The sequence below is a fragment of the Crocodylus siamensis genome, chromosome 10 (assembly GCF_052110815.1).
Source record: "Crocodylus siamensis isolate JL-2025a chromosome 10, ASM5211081v1, whole genome shotgun sequence".
Classification (NCBI taxonomy): domain Eukaryota; kingdom Metazoa; phylum Chordata; order Crocodylia; family Crocodylidae; genus Crocodylus; species Crocodylus siamensis.
Window position 1 is genome coordinate 545,693 of NC_143404.1, and position 19,429 is coordinate 565,121.

At 58.6% G+C, this 19,429-nt stretch overlaps 1 protein-coding gene across 6 annotated transcripts in view; it reads left to right on the top strand.

The window, feature by feature from the left end:
* The first annotated feature begins 196 nt into the window (after positions 1-196).
* Positions 197-19,429, top strand: part of UIMC1 (ubiquitin interaction motif containing 1) — a 31,954-nt gene continuing 12,721 nt past the window's right edge. For 4 of the 6 annotated variants that reach the window (XR_016444495.1, XM_090065138.1, XM_090065141.1 and 1 more), the window contains exons 1-5: positions 3,823-3,973; positions 8,334-8,421; positions 11,967-12,091; positions 12,373-13,479; positions 18,735-18,799. Coding sequence is in view for 5 of the 6 variants with exons in the window: in XM_090065138.1 (XP_089921264.1) it covers positions 3,830-3,973; positions 8,334-8,421; positions 11,967-12,091; positions 12,373-13,479; positions 18,735-18,799 (1,529 nt within the window). In the remaining variant the exon portion in view is untranslated. Of the gene's footprint in view, positions 2,176-3,822; positions 3,974-8,333; positions 8,422-11,966; positions 12,092-12,372; positions 13,480-18,734; positions 18,800-19,429 lie in introns of those variants that run through there. The other 2 variants (XM_090065139.1, XM_090065140.1) reach the window with 2 other exon arrangements.

Genomic DNA, 19,429 nt, shown 5'->3' on the forward strand with positions numbered 1-19,429 from the left:
CCTCCCCTTCCCTCCAGGTTTTCACGGGGATGGCGGGGGCAGCTCCGTGTCCTCTGTGCTCCACCAGCACCGGGCCCCGTGTCCCCCCCCTTCCTCTTAACAACACGAAACCCCCCGCCCATGCGGGGGAGATGAGCAGAAGACAGACGGTGCAGGCTGTCGTAGGTGCGGAGGAGTGGGACCTGGGCTGCCCCCACGACACCGTCCTGGCAGCGCCAGGTGAGGCACGTGCCAGCGCAGCGCTGGGCTGAGGCTGCTACACCAGGCGCCTCCGAACACGTAGCGAACGCGGCCTCCATGTCCAGGTTCACAACAATCAGTCGGTAAATAAAGCCCATGTGGAGAAACGATGCTCTAAACACGCCGGCTGTCCAGGTTCTGGCCAAGGAAAAGGCGATCGGGACTCGCGGTAGAGGTAATCTCTTGGGCTGCAGCATGAGTTTTGCAAAAAGCTTGCCATTAAAGGCATTTTCTTGCTGGTCTAGTCAAAGAGATCACCTCTACCATGAGTCTCCAAACATAACAAGAATACACACAGTTACGGCTCCACAGTTGTTATTCATGTTGAGTTCATACATTTGTGCAGAAATAACAACCATTCATCTTAAAATTTCCATTTTCATGGATTATTTCTACCCAATGGGGCTTCTTTAGAGGGACACAGTATGGTCACCCTCTGTCCTCTCTTGATACGAAACCCAGCCCCTTTGCTCCCGGCGTTTGTATCGGAGCAGGCTGCAGATGCCATAACCTGGGGCTTTCTTCCCAGCTGCTTGGTTCGAGGCGTTCAGACTGTACTGACTTCTCCCAGGCGCCGATGGCTGGAGACAGAGATGCTTTCCGCGGCGGGGGCTTAACCCACAGCATCAAGCATCTCCAAACTGCCACTAAATGGTGCCAGGCCCAGACTCGACTGGGATCGGGACCAGGTCTGAAATGAGGAATGGAAAAGTACTGAAAGAGGTGTATACGTGTTGAGGCAGGATGGGGGATGTGTGCGAAGGCCGAGTGGGAATAACAAGACGGCCTTCAGGATAAGCTTATCGGGAAACAGCTTGAGAAAACGTGCTTGGTTCAGCAAGACAACAAGATGAGTCGCTGTCAGACTGCCAAGGGTGCGTTACAGGACAGGTTGACCTGTATGTGACTTATCAGTTTATAAAGGAGTCTGTGTTTTCCTCTCGTTGAGAACTAGCTGCCCCTTGCTTTTTCTCCCGTGACCATGCAAAATAAAGCGCTTCTGACAGCCAAACAGCGATCCTGTCTGAATTTCCTTGTCAATCCCAGGCGGCCAGGCATGGACAGAGCCCCACAAGGCCCAGCCTGGCCCTTGGCCTGGACAGCGCCGTCTGTCCGAGATGAGAGCCGCCGTCAGCACCAATGGACGCCCCACTGATCCTTGTCAAGGCATCCCCGGAGCAGCACGCACAGGCAAACCTGGGGAAGCGCAGGCGGGCGGCTGTACTTGGTGTGCGTCCAATCGACTGTTTGGCAGAAGGGAGATTGAAAATAGCCCCCATGACGCTTCTGGCGAGTGGCGTCTCGTTTGTGCGGCCTGTGTCCATGCTCAGACGTCAGGGTCTGGTGGCGGTTCCTCTCGGCGGGGCCCAAGGCGGCGCCTCAGACTCGTGTGAGACGCCCTGACAGGTACAAAGTTAACCCCCCGCCGAGGCACGATGCAACGGGCCAGTGACCCCCTCGCGGCATGGGGGAGGGGCGGCACATTGACCCGGCTGCATGGGAGCATCGAGGCGAGGCGCTAGCGCGCGTGGATGCGTGGGAAGCTTGGGGAGTTTTGCTCCTGGCTCTGGCATTGCTCAGGTTTGGCCCTGGAGAGGGTTGCACGATGCTCAGTGACAATGCACCGCCCAAGGCACGAGGCAGGCTGGCTGGCGGGTGTGTGGAGGGAGCGACGCGAGCTGGCCGCTGGCAGCACCTCTTGCCGCTGTCCGGGCGGGACGAGGACGGGGCCGGCGCTGGGCCGCGGGAGCCCAACGCCGGGCAGCCGGGGTCCGCTGCCCGCGCCCAAGATGGCGGCGGCCCCCGCGCGCCGGCGTCACGCCGGGCAGACCGCGCACGTGACCCGCGGCTGAGGTGCCGGCCGCCATCTTGCACGAGGGCAGCAAGGCCTCCGGCGCCGACTTGAGTGTGGGCAACGGACCCGCCGGTCGCAAGGTAGGTCGGCTCTGGGAGCGCCGCCCGGAGCCCGCTGCACGGTCGCCGCCGCCTCCGGCCTCCTGGGGGCAAGGGCTGGGCTGGGGCTGGGGCTGGGCTGGCCTGGACCCGGACCCGGGCAGCGGCTGGGCCTGGGCTCGGGCGGGGGGTGCACCCGAGCCCTGTGCCGGTGCCGGGCTCGACTGTGGGGCGGGAGCTCGCGGGACCAGAGCCCGGGCCCGTCCAGGCGAGGGCCGCGGCGCGGCGTCACCCTGCGCGGGTTCACTGCGGCCCGGGCCAGCGCGGGGCTCCGCCGGCTCGTGCGGCCGGTCCCGGCGGCGCCGTCGCCGTCGCCGTCGCCGTCGCTGTGGCCGTGCCCGTCGCAGGAGAGGCGTGGCGCCGCCCGCCGGGGCCGCGGTAGATGCGGGCCGGCGGCGGGCCCGGCCGGCCGGGCGGGCGGTCGCCGGAGGCCCCCGGGGCGGCGGGCTGGCCCCGTGGGGTTTTCCGGGAGCGAGAGAGCGGCTGCCCGCCGCGGGGGCTCGGGCTCGGCGCCAGGCCTCTCGCCGTGGTGCTGGGCAGGGGGCCGGCAGCGGCGCCAGCTGCCTTGTCAGGCTGAATCCCCGGCCCCGCCGCAGCCCGCAGCGCGCCTTGTCTGTCGCTTGCGCTTGAAGCCGGCGCCGGCGGGAACGCCGCCCGCGCTCGGTCCTTGCTGGGCGGCGGGACGGAGCAGGGACTCCTTGTCGGGTGCCAGACCCGAGCAGGAGGTCCCGCGGCCCTCCCGCGCCCGCCGTGCGCGGCTGCCGCTCGGCGGCTCGTTTCGAGAGGGCGGCGGCGGTTGGCCGAGTGGAGGATGGGGTCCGTGGAGGGGCAGTCGCGCCCGGGGAGCTCTGTGCTACCGCTCTCCAGGCCATCCCGCTGCTCCCCTCGTTCGGCCGGACCCCCCAGCCTTCCTGGCATGGCCTCGCTGAAGGGGGCGGTTCTGCCTTTCCTGTGCAGGCAGCCCCCCAGGTGTGTGGGCACAGCCCCTCGGCCTGCCTGGGGCTGCTCCACAGGTCCTGCCTGCCCCACTCTAGCATGGATGGCCGGAGGCTGCTTGCGGGGACACCTGCGCCTGCCCTGCCAGGCACACAACTGTTCCCCACCCACTTCTGCCCTTGCCCTGGGCTGGCGCCACCCTCCTCTCAGCCCTGCGGTAACCCTGTACCAGGGCCAGACGCTCCCCTGCCCAGCTGCATGCAGACGCTCCCATCCAGGAGTGGCGGTGTGCCTGGCCTGCGGCCTGCTGACCTCTGTCCGGGCTGTGGGCGCTGTGCAGGGGAGGCCAGGGTGTGGGGCTCGGCGTGGCGCGGGCCGAGGATCCCTACCTGCAGGGTGACTGGCTCTGGCCCAGCTGGCTGATGTGCTCTGACAGGAGCCGTCGAGGGGGAGCTGAGGCGCTGCGTGGGAGCGGGTCTGCAAGGCAGGTCTCAGCAGTGCTGCGTTTGCCCAGAGCAGTCAGCTCCACAGGGTAACATCGCCTCACCCGGCAGGCATGGATGTGGGTCCTGGCAGCACCGAACACGCCATGTGCTGCACCAGCGCTCGAATGCTGGGGGTGTTGGTCTAAGGGCAGCATGCCGGCTGGCTGCTGGGGGCATGCTCAGCTCTTCATGCTTGTCTCTGTTCCAGGGGCAGGATGCCGAAGAAGAAGAAGCCCGTGGAGGACTGCGACTCACAGACCCTGGCTGGGGACGAGGATGAGCAGAGGGGCCCAGCTAGTGCCAGGAAGAAGCGCAGCTTTGTGGATGCCTTTATTGTCATCTCTGACAGCGATGGGGAGGTCAGTGAGCAGGAAGGGGAGATCACAGGCCTGGCCGGACCCTGCTTCCTGACCGGCGGGCCCTGGCCAAGAGGCGGTCGTGAGCATGAGGCCTTGGGGTGGGGCTCTGGGCTGGCATGGGTGTGCTGTCCTGCCTCTCAAGGTGCACTTGCAAGGCCTGGAGGGCATTTGGCTAGGGACCGTCCCCGCACCCAAAGAGGCCAGTTCTGCTCGACCTTTGACATTTGGCCTTGTCCCCAGGGGGTGATTGGGAAAGCCAGGCTCCAGCTAGTGTCAAGGGTAACCTTTCTCTGACCTCTGTGCTGGTCTCCCCTTTCCATCCCTCCCCACAGTTTTGCTTCCCTGAGGGCTGATGAGCCCACCGGAGCGTAGTTCTGTGCAGCGTACTAGTAGGTTCCAGTGCAGCTGGCCTCCAGTCAGGAAACGAGTCACAAAAGCTCAGCTCTCCAGGTAAAGGAGCTGCAAAGCATGTTCATGCACTATGATGCGAGAGCCCAGGGCTCGGGGAGGGCCTGACCTGCCATCGCCAAGAAGAACGGACCTGTATCGGTTGCCTCATGATGGCTGAGTCCTTGCCCTGCCCCGGCAGCAAGCTGACATCTTAAGCTGCTGTCTGCCATTTCCAAAGTGTCTGTGTCTGCTTTGCAAGCTCCAGCTCTTAAATCAAGCCCCCTGCATGGCCGGCTGCATTTGGAGCCCACGTCTCTGCCACAAGGCAATGATTGCATGGGGAGGGGAAACGTGCTAGTGATAAAGACAGAAAAGCTGCGGGGCAGATGATAGTGGCTGTAATGGCTTTGCATTATCCAAGCTGTTCCCTGTTGGGACACTCCCTTAAAGACATAGAAGCAGAGCATATGGCAGCAGCCATTCACCAGGGTTAAACCCTTCGGCTGCGATCAGTGAAGGTGACTTCGTCCAGCTGCTGCAGCACCGGTGAGGGGCAGGGGGATCAGAGCAGTCCGATACTGCAGGGCATAAAAGATCAGGACCCCTCGTTACAGCCAGTTCTTCCTCTCAGTGTGCACACGAGGAAACAAAGCGTCCCTCAAACGCCTCTCTGTAAGGTTGGACACCCTGATGGCGCCGCGCGCAGCCTATAAACAGTAAACGCTGCTGGCATAATCGGTGGTATCACAAAAGGGATGTGCTCAGAGAGACCGTTAAAGAGCCAATTAGCTTCTGTTTAAATGACAACCGTTTGCAATCAGTTGAATAAGTGGCTTTGTTCACTTCAGGCTGTCTGTGTCTCTGAGTCATCGGCTGCTGGAGAGCCGCAGTCCCTGCCTGTATCCTAACCTGGTTCCCCTGGGGCCTGATGCAGCCTGTCAGCCTCACTCCAGCCAGCCCCGGCACGTGCCTGGGAAAGGGGCTCAGCAGTCCAGGCAGGCGGGGTCTTCAGAGACCCTCATTCTCCATTCAGCTTGCACCTCTTAGGACGCAACCCCCAAGGATTCAAAGGCTGCAGAGATGCCTGGGGCAGTGTGGGTTTGGGTAGCTTTCTTAGCCATAGCTTTGCAGGGGTCCACAGAACCCAGGCCCAGCTCCTTCCAGGGCAGCAGGTCTCACAGCAGGTGCCTCTGGAAAGCCTCCAGCATCTCCCTGCACTGCCCTGGCAGCCTGGCTCACCCTGGGGCTCAGCTGCACTCTCTCATCAGGCAAGCTGATTTTTGTACTCAAGGCTTGACTGCAGCATCTGCAAAGCCTCTTGGGCAGGACCTTTCTGGACGTTGGGCTGTCCACATGTCTGGTCCCAGACCCTCCTGGGGAAAGGGCTGAGCAAGCCCCCTGTGGATGGAGCTCCAGGTATGCTGCAGGACGTCCATGCCACAGTGGATGCAGTGGCTGGGCCCTTTTCTCTTGAACATGGCCCTTTGCAGCTCCTTGCCTACTGCCACATCCAGGCTAAGCTCCTCAGCCAAGTCTCCAGGGACTCTGGAACAGCAAGGCCCTGCCCCTTATTGACAGCTGCCTCCATGAGGAGGCTGAACCTTCAGTCCCCAGGGGGAGGCCAAGGGCCATAGTGCTGTTGGGAAGGCTGATGGCAGGCATGAGCCCCACCCCCCAAGCTGCCTCCGTAGCTCGGTGAAAGCCCCTGTTCTGCCCCAGGCTTCCCTCATGTGCTGGGAGCTGGTGCTGGCATGAGCCCAGCTGCACCACGGTGTTCGGGCGTTTGCCTTCGGCAGGTTTGTTCTAATGAGCAGGGAGCTGGAGGGGAGCTGCCGCAGGTCCTGAGCTGCTGCTGTACAAGGCCCTTGAAGCCGCCGGCAGCCCCGGCTGGCGCCTGTGGAGCACTCTGAACATCTACTCGGCTTTTAAATGCCAATTAGCCTCGCTCCTGTTGGAGCCACCCCCAGGCAGGCCCGCTTGCGCCTTAGCCCTCTTGTCCACTGCTCAATATGGCTGCTGGAGAGCTGGACTGGCTGGCCCTTTCACTGGGACAGGAGCTATCCCAGGCTGCTGGAAGTGAGCTCTGTCTCCAGGGAGCAGCCAGGGTCAGTCAATGCTGCAGAGACAGGGTGTCACATCCACACACAGGGACTGCAGTGTGCCCTGGGGGGCAGGACAACGCTCTTTGGGACAGAGGTTTGCATTTCTGCTTCCTGTTCCAAGCCTCAGGGTGGAACAGGGATAAGAACCCCAGCACCTGACTTGTGCAGAGAAAGACTTGGGAGCCAGCCTGGGCTGAGTGTGGGGATGAGGCATGCAAGGAAATCTCAAGGCAGAAGGAACTTGGCTTCCTCACAGCTATTTCAAAGGCGCAGCCAGGAGAAGTGTCATGGGGTGGGGGGCAGTAGGCATGTGCCCCTGCCGAGGGGGCCGCATTTCCTATCAGTGCAGCATCAGCCACGACCTTGGCTGCAGTTTGGGAGTTAGAAATTGATTGAGGCTATTTTTGGCTGAGCGCTGTTCTCTGGATGGTCTCGGCAGCTCGTTATCCTGGCGGGCAGATGAGCTTTCAGAGGCTGGGTCAGGTCAGAGCAGCCACTGCCTCCCGTGTTCCTGGTCGGTTGGGCCTCGGGGCTGTCTGCAAGTACTAGGTGTGCAAAGTCTTCTCCCCAAGCGGGGCAGTCTCCCTGCAGAAACAAAGCCCACTGAGCAGCATGTGGTTTGGCTTTCATAAGGCTGGCAGGGTCGGGTCGATTTCCCTGCGGTTCCCAGTACTGGCTGTGCGGTGCAACCCCACTGTACCAGTGACATGGGATCCTCTGGTTCCCAAAGCCTGGCTCTGCTTTGCGATCCCTCCTACAGCTGTGCAGCGTGTCGTGGGAGCAAGCGTGCACTTGCCCAACCCAGGCCTCTGGTGCCATTTGCTCCCTCCATCCCCTTTCCATGGCTTGTGTTACAGGCACCTCTGCGCACGTGCATGCAGTAAGGGCGAGCAGTTGGGTATTGGGCTGTGCTCCTGAGCCATGGTCAGGCCCTGGGAAGGGTGCTCAAGATGGGCATGTCCTAGCTGGCCACAGGGACAAGTGACAGTGCACTCACAGCAGATTCCACGTGTGGCTGTATCAGCTGCCACCTGCTGTGTGCAGATCCATGGCTGGCTGCAGCTGCACGTTGTTTCTGGCTGCCCGGCTCAGCCAGAACCAGCCATGTGGTCTGCAGAAGCAAGGCCGTAAGATCGTGTGTGATTGCTGTCAGTCTGTGCCAAGGAGGAGCAACGTACCATAGCTTGCAAGGCGGAATGTACTGGGGAAACGGGGCAAGTGAGGCTTGATGTCCTGGTCTAGGGCAGTTGGCCTAGACGTGCTGCTAGCTGGGATGCTCAGAGCTGCCCTGGCACACTGGGAGCTGTGGGGCAGCTAGGCTACTTGATAGCCCCAGGGCAGTGGGGTTACAGTGCTTAGGCTGCCCCAAGGTCAGTGTGGCTCTCTAAACGCCATGGGTCATAGCTGGCTTAAGGCCCGTTGCCTCCCTCTGCAAAAAGGGGTTGGACATATTCTTGGAGGAAAGGGGCACCAGTGGCTATTAAGTACAGGAGTGAGGGGCATGGCCTTTGTATCAGAACTGCCTGGACCTTAAATACTGTAGTTTGTGAACCAGAGAGGAACAGGGAGAAAAATAACCCTGGTCAGGCTCAGTCATTCCCTTCTAGCTTCTGCTCTCTGCTGCTGAGAGGTGCAGGGGACTGGGCAAAACAGACCCAGGCCACGGCAGCTCTAATGTTGTCTGGCTCCTACATGGCACTTTGTGCCTTTCCCATGGGGCTGCCCGCAAGCTCTGGATCTAGTGGCTGAAACTGAGATTTCATGCATTTGGCAGATAAACGGCTCCTCAAGCCAGGGGCTCAGCCGGGCAGGGGAGGGCTGCTGTCCTCGTGGTATTCATGCTTATGGTGTTTTTCCTGTTGCCGCAGGAGTCGAAGGAGGAGAATGGCTTGCAGAGGAAGAGAACAAAGCAGCAGCTGGAGAGAGCCAAGTGTGCTGCAAGAAGGAAAATTGCACGTAGGTCTGGTGTGTGGGGGTGGGAGGTGTGGGGAGACTGGCAGCTGACTGGCATTGGCATCTCTTGGGGTGAGCTTTGCTCCCCGCTCGTGGGATCTCTGAGGGCATGGAGGCTTCTCGCCAGCCCTGCTGAGCAGGCGGTTTCACCTTGGGAGTGGAGGTGTACAACTCCCCAGAGCACACACTTCCTAGTGTACATGTTTCCTACATGGGTGCATATCCCGCCAGGGCTGTAGAGCAGCTGGCACCACCCCGCAGTCCTGGTGGGTGGCTGGTTCTGTTCCCTGGGAATTCCCATGCCAGGCCGTGTGCCCTGGCAGACTCATCCCTGTCGCGCTTAGAGCAGGGATGGTTGCAGCTCCAAAACTGCTTGCAAGGACAGGCATCTGGAGTCAGGCATCTCCCACGTTTGTTTGGGTGCTTGTTATTACCTGATCCTTCTGTCTCCTCTGGCGACTCCCTAGTGCCCCGTGGTGGGTGGCAGGCACAGCGCACCCTTTCTCTGTGCACATGGCCAGTCTTGTCACGGGCACTGGGCGGCAGGGTTGGGATCAGCTGGAATGGGCATGGCAGAGCCCAGCTCCCTGCACCTTGTGCAGTGCAGTCAGCTGGGGCTTGGAACAAGTGTGGGCTAGGAGAGGGCCTGGTCTGGCTGTTCATCTGCCCCAGTGGGCGTAGCATAAGTGTGGTCCAGGAGCCACAAAAGCACCTCCTGCCTTTGTGTTGGAGCGTGGGCTCCCACACGCAGCTGGCTGCTCAGACCAGGCTGTGGGGCAACATTCATACCCGACTCTGCCAGTTCAGGTCTTCACGGCCACCTCTGTCTGCTCCGGGAATGTCCTGATCCACAGTGATTCCAGCATGGACCTGTGTTCTCCTTCAGAGCACGGCCAATTAACAGCGACTAACTGGGGATGTCCGCTGCCCGTACACTAGAAACAGCCAGCAGGCTCGGCTCTTTTTGGCTGGGGAAAGCTGCAGCCTGGTTTCAGAGCCTGGCTTTAAAGCAAACTCTCCTGTTTTGCTTTGTTGAAGTTCTGTTCCTTTTAACCTAACACTCCAGCCACAATCTCTTTGTGACTGTTGTCCTGACAGGATAAACGGAAGTACAAAAATCTGCAGAAATCTTTCTCTTTTCAGCCTGAAGTCATTGCTTTCAGGCACATTTGAACAGGTTTGCTGTAATTGTGCTTCAGGTCTGTGGAAATGTTAAAATCCCAGATTCCCATTATTTGGGAGTTAATCTCTCATTAAGAAGTGTTAGACCCAGAACGGGTGGGTTCTGCATTGTATTCACTTCGTAAATGTCAAAACGAAGCATAAATCGCTTAGTCAATTGCTACATTAGCATTTAAAAAGACTCTGAAATGGTTTAATTTGTTTAGGGCTGCCACATCTTAAAAACAGTCTCTATGCCTCGATGGGTCCCTGTACTTAAGGGTGGTTGGATTTCATGCTGTGTTGCAACAGCCCTGTCCTCAGCGGGTCTCAGTGCAAGGAGTGGGGGGGGGCCTTGCTGTGGGGGGGTGGGCATTGGGCCTCAGCAGCATGCACTCAGGGAGGATTGGGACAGCAGCTCATGTGCCCTAGCAGGCCCGATGGGCAGTAGCTGATTCCCAGAAAACCAGGCTCCCTGTTGGAGGCATCCAGGAAACGCAGCTCACCTCTTGCACCAGTGCCTGCGAGTTCTCCACCCGGTTGTTTGCCCACATCTACCAGGGGCTAACACAGTACTTAGAATTTCTAATCACCCTCAATTATGACTGGTGTGATCAGCACCGAGCTGACATAAATTGTGCATGTCTGCACGCAGCGTCTGAAACAGTCTGGTGTGCAGCGTGGGGGGGCTCCAGCTGGTGGGAGATCAGCAGGTCAGGCAAGCAGCGGAGGTCACTTCACCTCTTCCACTCACTGGCCCTCCCTGTTTCCAAGCGGCCTTGGCCCAAGACTTCTCACATCCGCAAAGCACCTGTGTTTGGGGAGTGCAGTAAGCAGTCGGCTTGTGATCTGGTTGTTTGCCAGCGGCACTACTTGTCTAGCGTGTTTGCTCTCTCCCGTGGAGAAATCCTGGTGCTGGGTAGGGAAAAGAAGACAAAAGCTCCAAGAGCAATTTACTGAGAAAACGTGCCTCACATTCAGCTCAGCAGCTGTCGCGTGCTTGGGCTCTCAAACACTGAGCGTGCTGGACATTAAGCTCCTGGTAGCCCTGCTGAGTCCTTTGGGGACAGCGCCCATGGCTGTGTGTACTTGTGCATGAACGCTTGCAGGCTGGAGCCTGGGTCCGGCCTGATGTGAAGGAGCAAGAGGGGAACTGATAAGCTGGGATGTATCAAATACTCTGAAGAAGAAAGGGGTTGTGCAAGAGCTGAGGGTGGTGACGGCTCTTTGGGTTGCAGCCTTCTCTGATGCGCTGGGAGCTGCAGGGCATTTGTGCAGAAGAAGAATTCTCTTTGCCGGGTCCCTTCCAGCAGTAACATTTCAGTGTGACTTTGTCCAAGGACAAAGGATTTCCCTGGGGCTCCCAGCATACCACAGCTGCTTCCCCTCTGCCCCTGCCCTGGTTCTCTTTCTTCTGCTTGTTTAAGCTCTCAAGAAAAATATGCAAGGAGAAAGTGAGCTGCTGGCACTGGGCACACAGGAAACCCGGGGCTGCGATCCCGCACAGCACCTCTTGGGCATCATCAAATCCTAGAGCAGTGGGGCTGGAAGGGACCTCCACAGGTCACATCTAATCCAATCCTTGCCTGAGGCAGGATCATCCCTCTCCAAACAGTCCCATAGTCTAATCTGTAGTAAAACTACTGTCAGCCCTGGTGCAACACAAGACATAACAGCTGAACCTATCCTGGAAAAGCAGGGGGCCCATGGCAGCCAACATCCTGCTGCTAGAAAAGGTTATTAATGTACTCCACAGATTCCAGGTTGAGGCCATGCCCCTGCTGCAGAGGGATACCAACCCTCCCCCAGTCCTTACCAGTCTGACCAGGGGGTAAAATTCCTTCCTAACCCCAGATATGGTGATCGGTCTGACCCCGAGCAGAGGGGCAAGTCCTGGGGCAGGGTCTAAATAAACAAATTGGTGTTGTCCAGGGGAGTGGCTCTGGTGCAGAAAGGGCCAGCTCTGGCCTCCAGGCTGTCCGGTAAACCCATCACACACACACAAATAGCACTGTGGTGCCTCCAAGCAGAGACATGAGCGGGGCAGGGTTGGCTCCTCATGGAACCATCCAGCAGGTGACGTGAGCCTCTGTAGGGCTTGCCCTGATGCTCAGAGCATGGCCAGGTTATTCGATGCAGCCATGGGGCCATTTATTCTAGGAGCTTGAGCCAGCATCACTCTGGAAGTCCTTGCCGAGCTCAACCTAGGATCTGGGAACAGCCAGGCACAGAGGGGCTGGTTTGCATCTGGGACTAGCTGCCCTGGCCCTGGAAGTGGGTTTGGCCATCTGCTATGGGCTGGTGCTGGCCCAAGAAGGGAGTGGCCCAGGCACCCTCACAGGCAGGCCTCACGCCATCTCTGCTGCTTCGCTTGCTTGTTTCTCTAGAGATGACTGAAGAGGAGCAATTTGCACTGGCCCTCAGGATGAGTGAGCAGGAAGCCAGGCAAGTGAACTGCCAGGAGGAGGAAGAGGAGGAGCTCTTGAGGAAGGCCATCGCTGAGAGCCTTCACGTAAGTGTGCTTCTCTGGAGAGGCTGACAAGGGTGCTTCAGGAGTGATGCTCCCGCAGGGGCCTCAGCACTGCACAGTGTGCCCAGAAACAGCGATTGCAGAGGCTCGCAGCCCACCGTGCTCTGTCTAGGGCAGGATCCTGGAAGCGGGGCCTGCTTTGCACCCCGTTCAAGGCCCCCTCCCCCCCCCAGGGTGGCAGAGCATCCCTTGCCAGCGTCCTGGTCGGGGACTTTCTGTTCCAGATAAACGTGCCCCTGGAATCCCGGTCTTTTGTTTTGCAGAGCTGCCAACCATCATCCCCACCTGTGGAGGCCACTTCCCTGCCCACACCTGAATCGGGCACGCTGCCACATGGCGCTTCACTGCAGGATGACACAGAGTCTGCAGGTGCTTTGCCATCGTCCCCTGGCTCCCCTTCTGCTGAGCCCTGCTCCTCCTCACGGAGCCTGCAAGCGGATGGGAGCAAGCCCGCAGGCATTACCAGAAGCCCCCTAGTTGTGCTGACGAGGCTAAGCCAGGAGATCGTGGAGAGCTCGATAACATCCAGCATTGTTGTCTCCCCAGGGAAGAGCCAGGCTTCCCTGAGGGCAGATGAGCAGCCTGCCTCACTGGCAGGCAGCAACACCAGCAGCGTGGCACCCAGCTCCCCCAGCCAACGTCTGAGCCCCACCTTTGCCAGCTTCACTCCAGGCACCTGGCGGCTGATGCCTCGGAGACTGTTCCCAGCTTCGTGCAGCCCAGGGAAAGCCACTGAGAGGGCTCAGGATGTGCCTTCTCCTCCTGATGCTGGGGGGTCTGGGTCTCAGCGGAGCAGGACCTGTGCTCAGCATGGCCGCCCCAGGAAGAGCCAGGGATCAGGCAGTGCCCCATGTTCCCAGCAGCTTGGGGACATCAGGAAAGCCTCTGTGCCCACTGAGACAGGGGAGCAGAGTGAGGCACCCAGCCAGGTGGGCACGCATGGCCAGGCGGGCAAGGCGTGCCAGCTGGAGGAGGGCAAGGACACCGTGCACTATTACTGGGGGATCCCATTCTGCCCCAAGGGGGCTGACCCCAACCAGTACACGCAGGTCATCTTGTGCCAGCTGGAGGTGTACCAGAAGAGCCTGAAGCAGGCCCAGCGCCGGCTCCTGCACAAGAAGGAGTTCGGCGAGCCTGTGGTCCCTGGGTCTGCCCCCTCCAGCCCACCTGGCCCAGGGAAGGCGGAGGGAGTTGCCAGGGAGAATGGGGTTGAGGAGGCAGAAGATGGGGACATGGAAGGGAGGACTGAGCCCAGGGCTGGCGCCTGGCTTCTGCCCTCCCCTGCCCGTGGGCCTGGCGAGAATCCAGCGTGGAGCCCAGACGGGAAGAGTTCAGCGTCCGAGGAGGAGCCTACCACTAGCTACTGCCAGGTAACCATGGGTGGAGGGGAATGCTCTGCCTCAGGTGAGTCCAGCCCCTTTCTGGGGTCCCGGGTCAGGGCTGGTTCTGAATGTGGGGGGACTAAGAGAGATGGCTCAGCTGGTGCCCTGCAGCCCCTAGCTATTGTCCAGCATCCCACTCTGTGTCTTAGCTTCCTGCCCCTTGAGAGAACTGCAAGACCGAGGCTTTATGTGTCTGAGGCGGGTTGGGCATGGCACCCCACGCACGCATTGGAGGTGGGGACAGGGGCCTGCCTGGGGGACTGGCATTGGCCATGGCAGTAGAGAGCTGGTTGGCAGCCTGGGCTGCGGCATCAGGCGCCTCTTGGCAGCTGCACTTGTTTCCTCAGTCGTGGTTCAGCCACGGCAGCATCCAAAGTGGTTCTCCAGAGCCAGCCACTGCCCTGGCTCGGGGCTCGTGTCAGTGCTGAGCCCGGTGGACGCTAGGTGTCAGCGTTCGCCTCCGCGGGGCTGTGGCTGGTGCAGGAGGCAGCTTTGTCACTGCTCCGCTCAGCAGATTGCCAGGCAGATGAAGTATTTATTACTGCTGTATTTTAGGTGTGTGTCAGCCTTTTCCAACCCTCATTTGTCATCATGACTCCGTTCCTGGATCCGCATGTAACTTTATCTTCTCTCTGACTGGAGCCTCTGCGCTGTTGTTCCTGTTTGCGAGGGTATTTGATCATTTACCGGGTGTTACAGAGATACTTAACTTGTTTGCTGATATTTATGTTCTGCCTCGTACCGGCGACCTGCGGCGCGTTGGCACATTCTGCGCTGAGCCGGCATGTGGGGCTGTGAGCTGCCTTCCAGGACTGCCTCTGGCTCAGCCCTGGCCTGAGCGCTGCCCAGCGTCACTGTCAGTGGTTGGGGCCATGAGCCTTTTGCTTCTCGTTCTCTTCTCCAGTAGATAGGGGTGTTTTGTTCATCTTGCAAGATGCTGGTGAGTGGAGAGCAGGTGGGCAGGGGGAGCAGAAAGGCTGGAAGCTGCAGCTTCCAGCAGTTGAGGGAGGAGTGGAGGTTTGGCTCAGGTGTTCGCACACCGGCCTGACACCTGTGATCTTGCCATGTGGGTACTGGGAAAGACAGGACAGACCAGGCCCTTCTGATATTAAATGCAGGGGAAAGCTGGAAATTGTTTATAACCTCCCATCCTGCAGCCCCCAGCCAAGGCCCCTGGGGCCTGTCTGCTACAGAGAATCAGCCGCACAGGGTGCATGGCTCACTTTCCAGTCACCTTTGCTCTTCCTCACTGGGGAGCAGCAGCCCCTTGCTCCATCTCCCTTTGTGTTGCCTCATGCTGGGGCCGGGGGAGGCGACCTGTGGATGGTTCGGCCCCTTTACAGCTTGCCTATATCTTTTTTGTGCTCTTTTATGCTCTTTCGCTTCCAGGCTTTCCCCTGCCACCCCAGTGGTGTTGCTTCCCTGGCAGAAGCAATGGCCCAGCCCTTCTGCAGTCCATGCCAGGGCACTGAGCTAACTTACCCAGTCAGCTGCCAGCACCTTGCTGCCCACGGGAGCCCACTACTGCCACCGGGGTGGAGCCGGTCCAGTCCCAGCAGCGAGAGGAAGTATCAGGCCAAGCCAGCTGGCACAGGGACAGCCAGGAGGTGTCCCCCTGGCCATTGCTCTGCAGGGCTGGCAGAGGTGACCAAGGCTGCTGGATTCCCTCATCCCTTCCATGAGCTCTGTGGTAATGGAACAGGCAGTGCCAGCCCTGCTGCGGGGATGGGTCAGGGCATCCCATGGGTGTTCATGACACTGAGATTCCTGACTGCCTGTCCGCAGCCAGCAAGCACAGGTGCTTGGGATATCTGCCATATCTGCCATGCCCGGCTCTGGGCAGCAAGAGGCTGTTAGTTCACCTCTGGGTGGTTCATGCAGCATTGAGCAGTGGGAACACAGTGTGGAACAGCCAGTCCACCCCAAAGGGCGATGAGTTGGTGCCCTGAGCTAGGTTGTCTGGCACACTGCAGGGAGGCAGGGGTTTGGGGGTAGTGGGAACTGCATTGCTGATGGGAGCAGCTGTCCGGCAGGACTTGGGTTCTGGAGAGATCGAGAGAGTGAGATTGGGGTAGGGCTGTGTGCTGCAGACGCAAGAGGCTAGAGAGGGATTGGGACTGGGAGGGAGAAGACAGACCCTGCTCTGGGCACAGTGACTGTGGGGAAGGAGACAAAGTTTTGCCAGGCCACAGGCAGTCTGCTTTGGCCCTAGGTCAGCCTCAGATGTGCAGAGAGACCCAAAACATTGTCAGAGGGACAAAAACTCCTGGGAGTTGTGTCACTGTGGGAGACTAACGCCCAGAAATAGCTAAGAGAACAAGCACTACTAATAATAGTAGCACCCAGATATTCCTGGGTGTGCTAGCCAGCAGATTTCTTCACCAGCTTGTCATGGAACCGAGGAGAGGTGCTGCTATTTTAGACTGCACTTGGGAGGTAGCAAGGATATTGGAGAGCTCTGAGTGGGGAAAAGGATCTCGCAGTGATGGTTGCAAGCTTGTCCAGGGGAGGTTCACCATGGGGGGAAGCGGGCAGTTTTGCAGCAAAGTCTTCGCTGTTGAAGGAGCAGGTGCTGGTCATTGAGGGACCTGGCCTGCCAAGTCAGCTGGACTGAGGCAAGGTCTGGAAATCAAACGTGCAGAAACTCCCTGGCACTTGTAGCCCAAGCAAGGTGCCTGGGCTTCCAGGGCAGGGCTGTAACCCCTGCTGAACAATTCACCAGCTCAGCACAGATTTTAGGAATAGGCCAAAAGTCTGCAGTGGGTGCTGGCTTGGTCAGCAGAGCCCCAGGCCTCCACCATCAGATGCATGGGGATAGCATGAGAAGCAAAGCTGTGTTGCACCTTGAGGGGAAGCAGGGACAGGTGGGGGCGGGTGAGGGGTGGGCAAGGACTGGGTGGAATCCGTATCTTCATTTTCATGGAGGATGATAAGCCGAGGGCAAAGGCAGGGCAGCTGTGCTGGGAATGAAGGTGCAGGAATGAAGGCAGAAGCAAAGCTCAGAGATCTCCTTACAGGTTGGGAGTGGAGGCCTTCACTGCAGATTCAGAAAGAGCTGACCCGCAAGGTTACTGGCTGGCCGCAGGTCCCTGTACCATATCTCTCGGCTGGGTGTGGGCTGTGGGACTGGAGGGGAGCCAGCGCTGTCATAGATTCATAGATGTAGGGTTGGAAGGGACCTCTACAGATCATTGCGTCCAACCCCCTGCCCTGGGCAGGGAAGAGTGCTGGGGTCAGATGACCCAGCCAGATGCCTATCCAGCCTTCTCTTAAAGACCCCCAAGGTAGGGGAGAGCTCCACCTCCCTGGGAAGCCCATTCCAAGTTTTGGCCACCCTTACCGTCGAGAATTTTTTCCTGATACCTAGCCTAAATCTGCTCTCTGTCAGTTTGTGACCATTGCTTCGTGTTACCCCAAGAGGTGCCCTGGTGAACAGAGCATAGATTTCATAGACATTAGGGCTGGAAAGGACCTCAAAGATCATTGTCTACCCCCCTGCCCCAGGGGCAGGAGTCAGCTAGGGTCAAAGGATCCCAGCAAGATAAGCATCCAAACGTTTCTTGAATGAGTCCAGAATAGGTGCCTGCATCACTTCTGGAGGGAGTCTATTCCAGGTGTCGGCATCTTGGGTCATAAAGAAATGCTTTCTTATGTCCAGCCTAAAATGGTCTTGTAGGAGTTTATGGCCGTTGGTCCTTGTTTTTCCTCTGGTTCCTTGCTGCGTCCCCCTAAGGAATTTGTAGGTGGCCACAAGATCACCTCTTAGCCTTCTCTTGCAGAGGCTAAAGGGGTCCAGGTCCCTCAGTTTCTCCTCATAGGGCTTGGCCTGCAAACCCTTAACCATACAAGTTGGGGGGCATCATGGGTCTCCTCTGGACCTTCTCGAGGTTGTCCACATCCTTCTTAAAGTACGGCGCCCAGAACTGGGCATAGTACTCCAACTGCAGTCTGACCAATGCCGCATAGAGGGGAAGTATCACCTCCTTGGTGCTGTTTGTCATGCATCTGATGATGCATGATAAAGTGCAGTTAGGTTTGCTGATGATTTCGTCACACTGACGACTCATATTCATCTTGGCGTCCACTATGACTCTGAGATCCCTTTCCGCTTCTGTGCTACTGAGAGGGTCATTCTCCAGCCAGTAGATTTGCTGGTCATTTCTATGCCTTAGGTGCAGCACTCTGCACTTCACTGTGTTGTACGGCATCCTGTTGTTTTCTGACCACTTATCCAACCTGTCCAGGTCTGCCTGCAATCGTTCCCTACCCTTCGGGGTGTGCACTTCACCCCACAATTTAGTATCGTCCTCAAACTTGGACAGAGTACATGTCACCCCCCATCCAAGGTGCTGATGAAGACATTGAAGAGTACAGGTCCAAGGACTGAGCCCTGCAGGACCCACTACCCACATCCTTCCAGGTCAATACTGATCCGTTCACCACCACTCTCTGGGTGCAACCCCCAAGCCAATTTGCCACCCAACTGACTGTGTAAGCATCTAGGTCACAGCCTCTTCATTTATTTATGAGAATGGGATGAAGGTATCGAAGGCCTTCCTAAAATCTAAGAAAATGACATCCCCCTGTGTTAGTAAGGGCAGGCCTGTTGGCCTGGCCTCTGTAGCATGTCTTCAGGGCATGGTCTGAAGGGAGAAGATGAGGTGAATGGATAGCGGTGTGGTAAGGATTTCTGACACACTGACTGCCTTCCTTTTGAGAAATCATCTGGTTCATGCAGGGAAGGAGCAGGTCTTTTCTTGCTGAGCTGCGGCCAAGTCTGATCTGGCACCGTGGGGGAGTGCTGGTTAAGCTGGGAAGCAGGGGTGGTGCCAGGGTGGTGGAGCAGAAAAGGAGATGCCAGCAGGAGGTGCGGAGAGGGGAGCATCTGCCTGGGGCAGGTACTGGTGGGGCCGACTGGGGCCTGGGCTTGAATTGTTATGAAACAGGAGGGTGTGAAGGGAAAGGAAAACAGTGCAGAGGCCTGGGCAGGGTGGGCACAAGCACGGCAGACTGGTCAGGAGCAAGCAGGGGCTGGAGACAAGCAGGTGTTTCCCCTGGAGTAGGGAGGGGCTAGGGGAGCCCAGGGGCTAGTCGATGGCCTGCCTGGGAGACCTGGGAAACAGAGCAGTGGTTGCCCTGGCACCTGCAGCCATGGGTCTGCACTTGTCAGCCTGAGGTCCCTTGTGCCTGCTGCAGCTCAAGTTCAGTTCTCACATTTACATCCAGCGCTTCTCCCTTTGCAGGCCTCCCAGGTGCTGCCTGCAGAAGATGCCCCTGAAGATGGTGAGCCCATGCAGATCACGCAGAGGTGAGTGCAGCCGTTTGGGAGCATGGGGCCTGAGTGCACAGCTCTGCTCTGGTGGCCCGGATTCCCTCCACGCAGCCTCACCAAGAGGCTCGGAGGGTGCTGGAGGCCTGCAGTCACTGCTGCTGTGCATCACGGGAGGCAGAGATGCTAAGGGAGAGGGCATCTCTTACTGTAGAGCCCCCCAGAATGTGCAAGCGCCTGGCAGCAGGGTGTAGCCAGCTAGTGTGATCTGTAACTGCAAAGCCTACAGTCTGAGCTGGGCTGGGCTGAGCAGCAGGGCTGGAAGGGGGTAGTGAGATAAAGGTGAGTTACAGCCATGCCCCAGAGCAGTGGCACGTACGCTGCCCAGTGGACTGTTCTGTTACAAACATAGTTTAGTTATACATGTACATACATGTACGCTAAACGTGTGTACATATATGTTGGGGGGCATCATGGGTCTGAAGAGTTGATGGCAGTTTGCCGTCCTGGAGATGGCGCCTCTTGTATGCCACAGGCAGAGTGAAGCTCTCCAGGAGTCCAGTCAGGGGCTAGCGAGGGCAGGATGAGGAACAAGTGTCTCCTCAGATTTGCTCCTGCTTCTGTTTTTGATGGGGGGCAGTTCGGGTGCGGACACTAGTGATTGCTCCC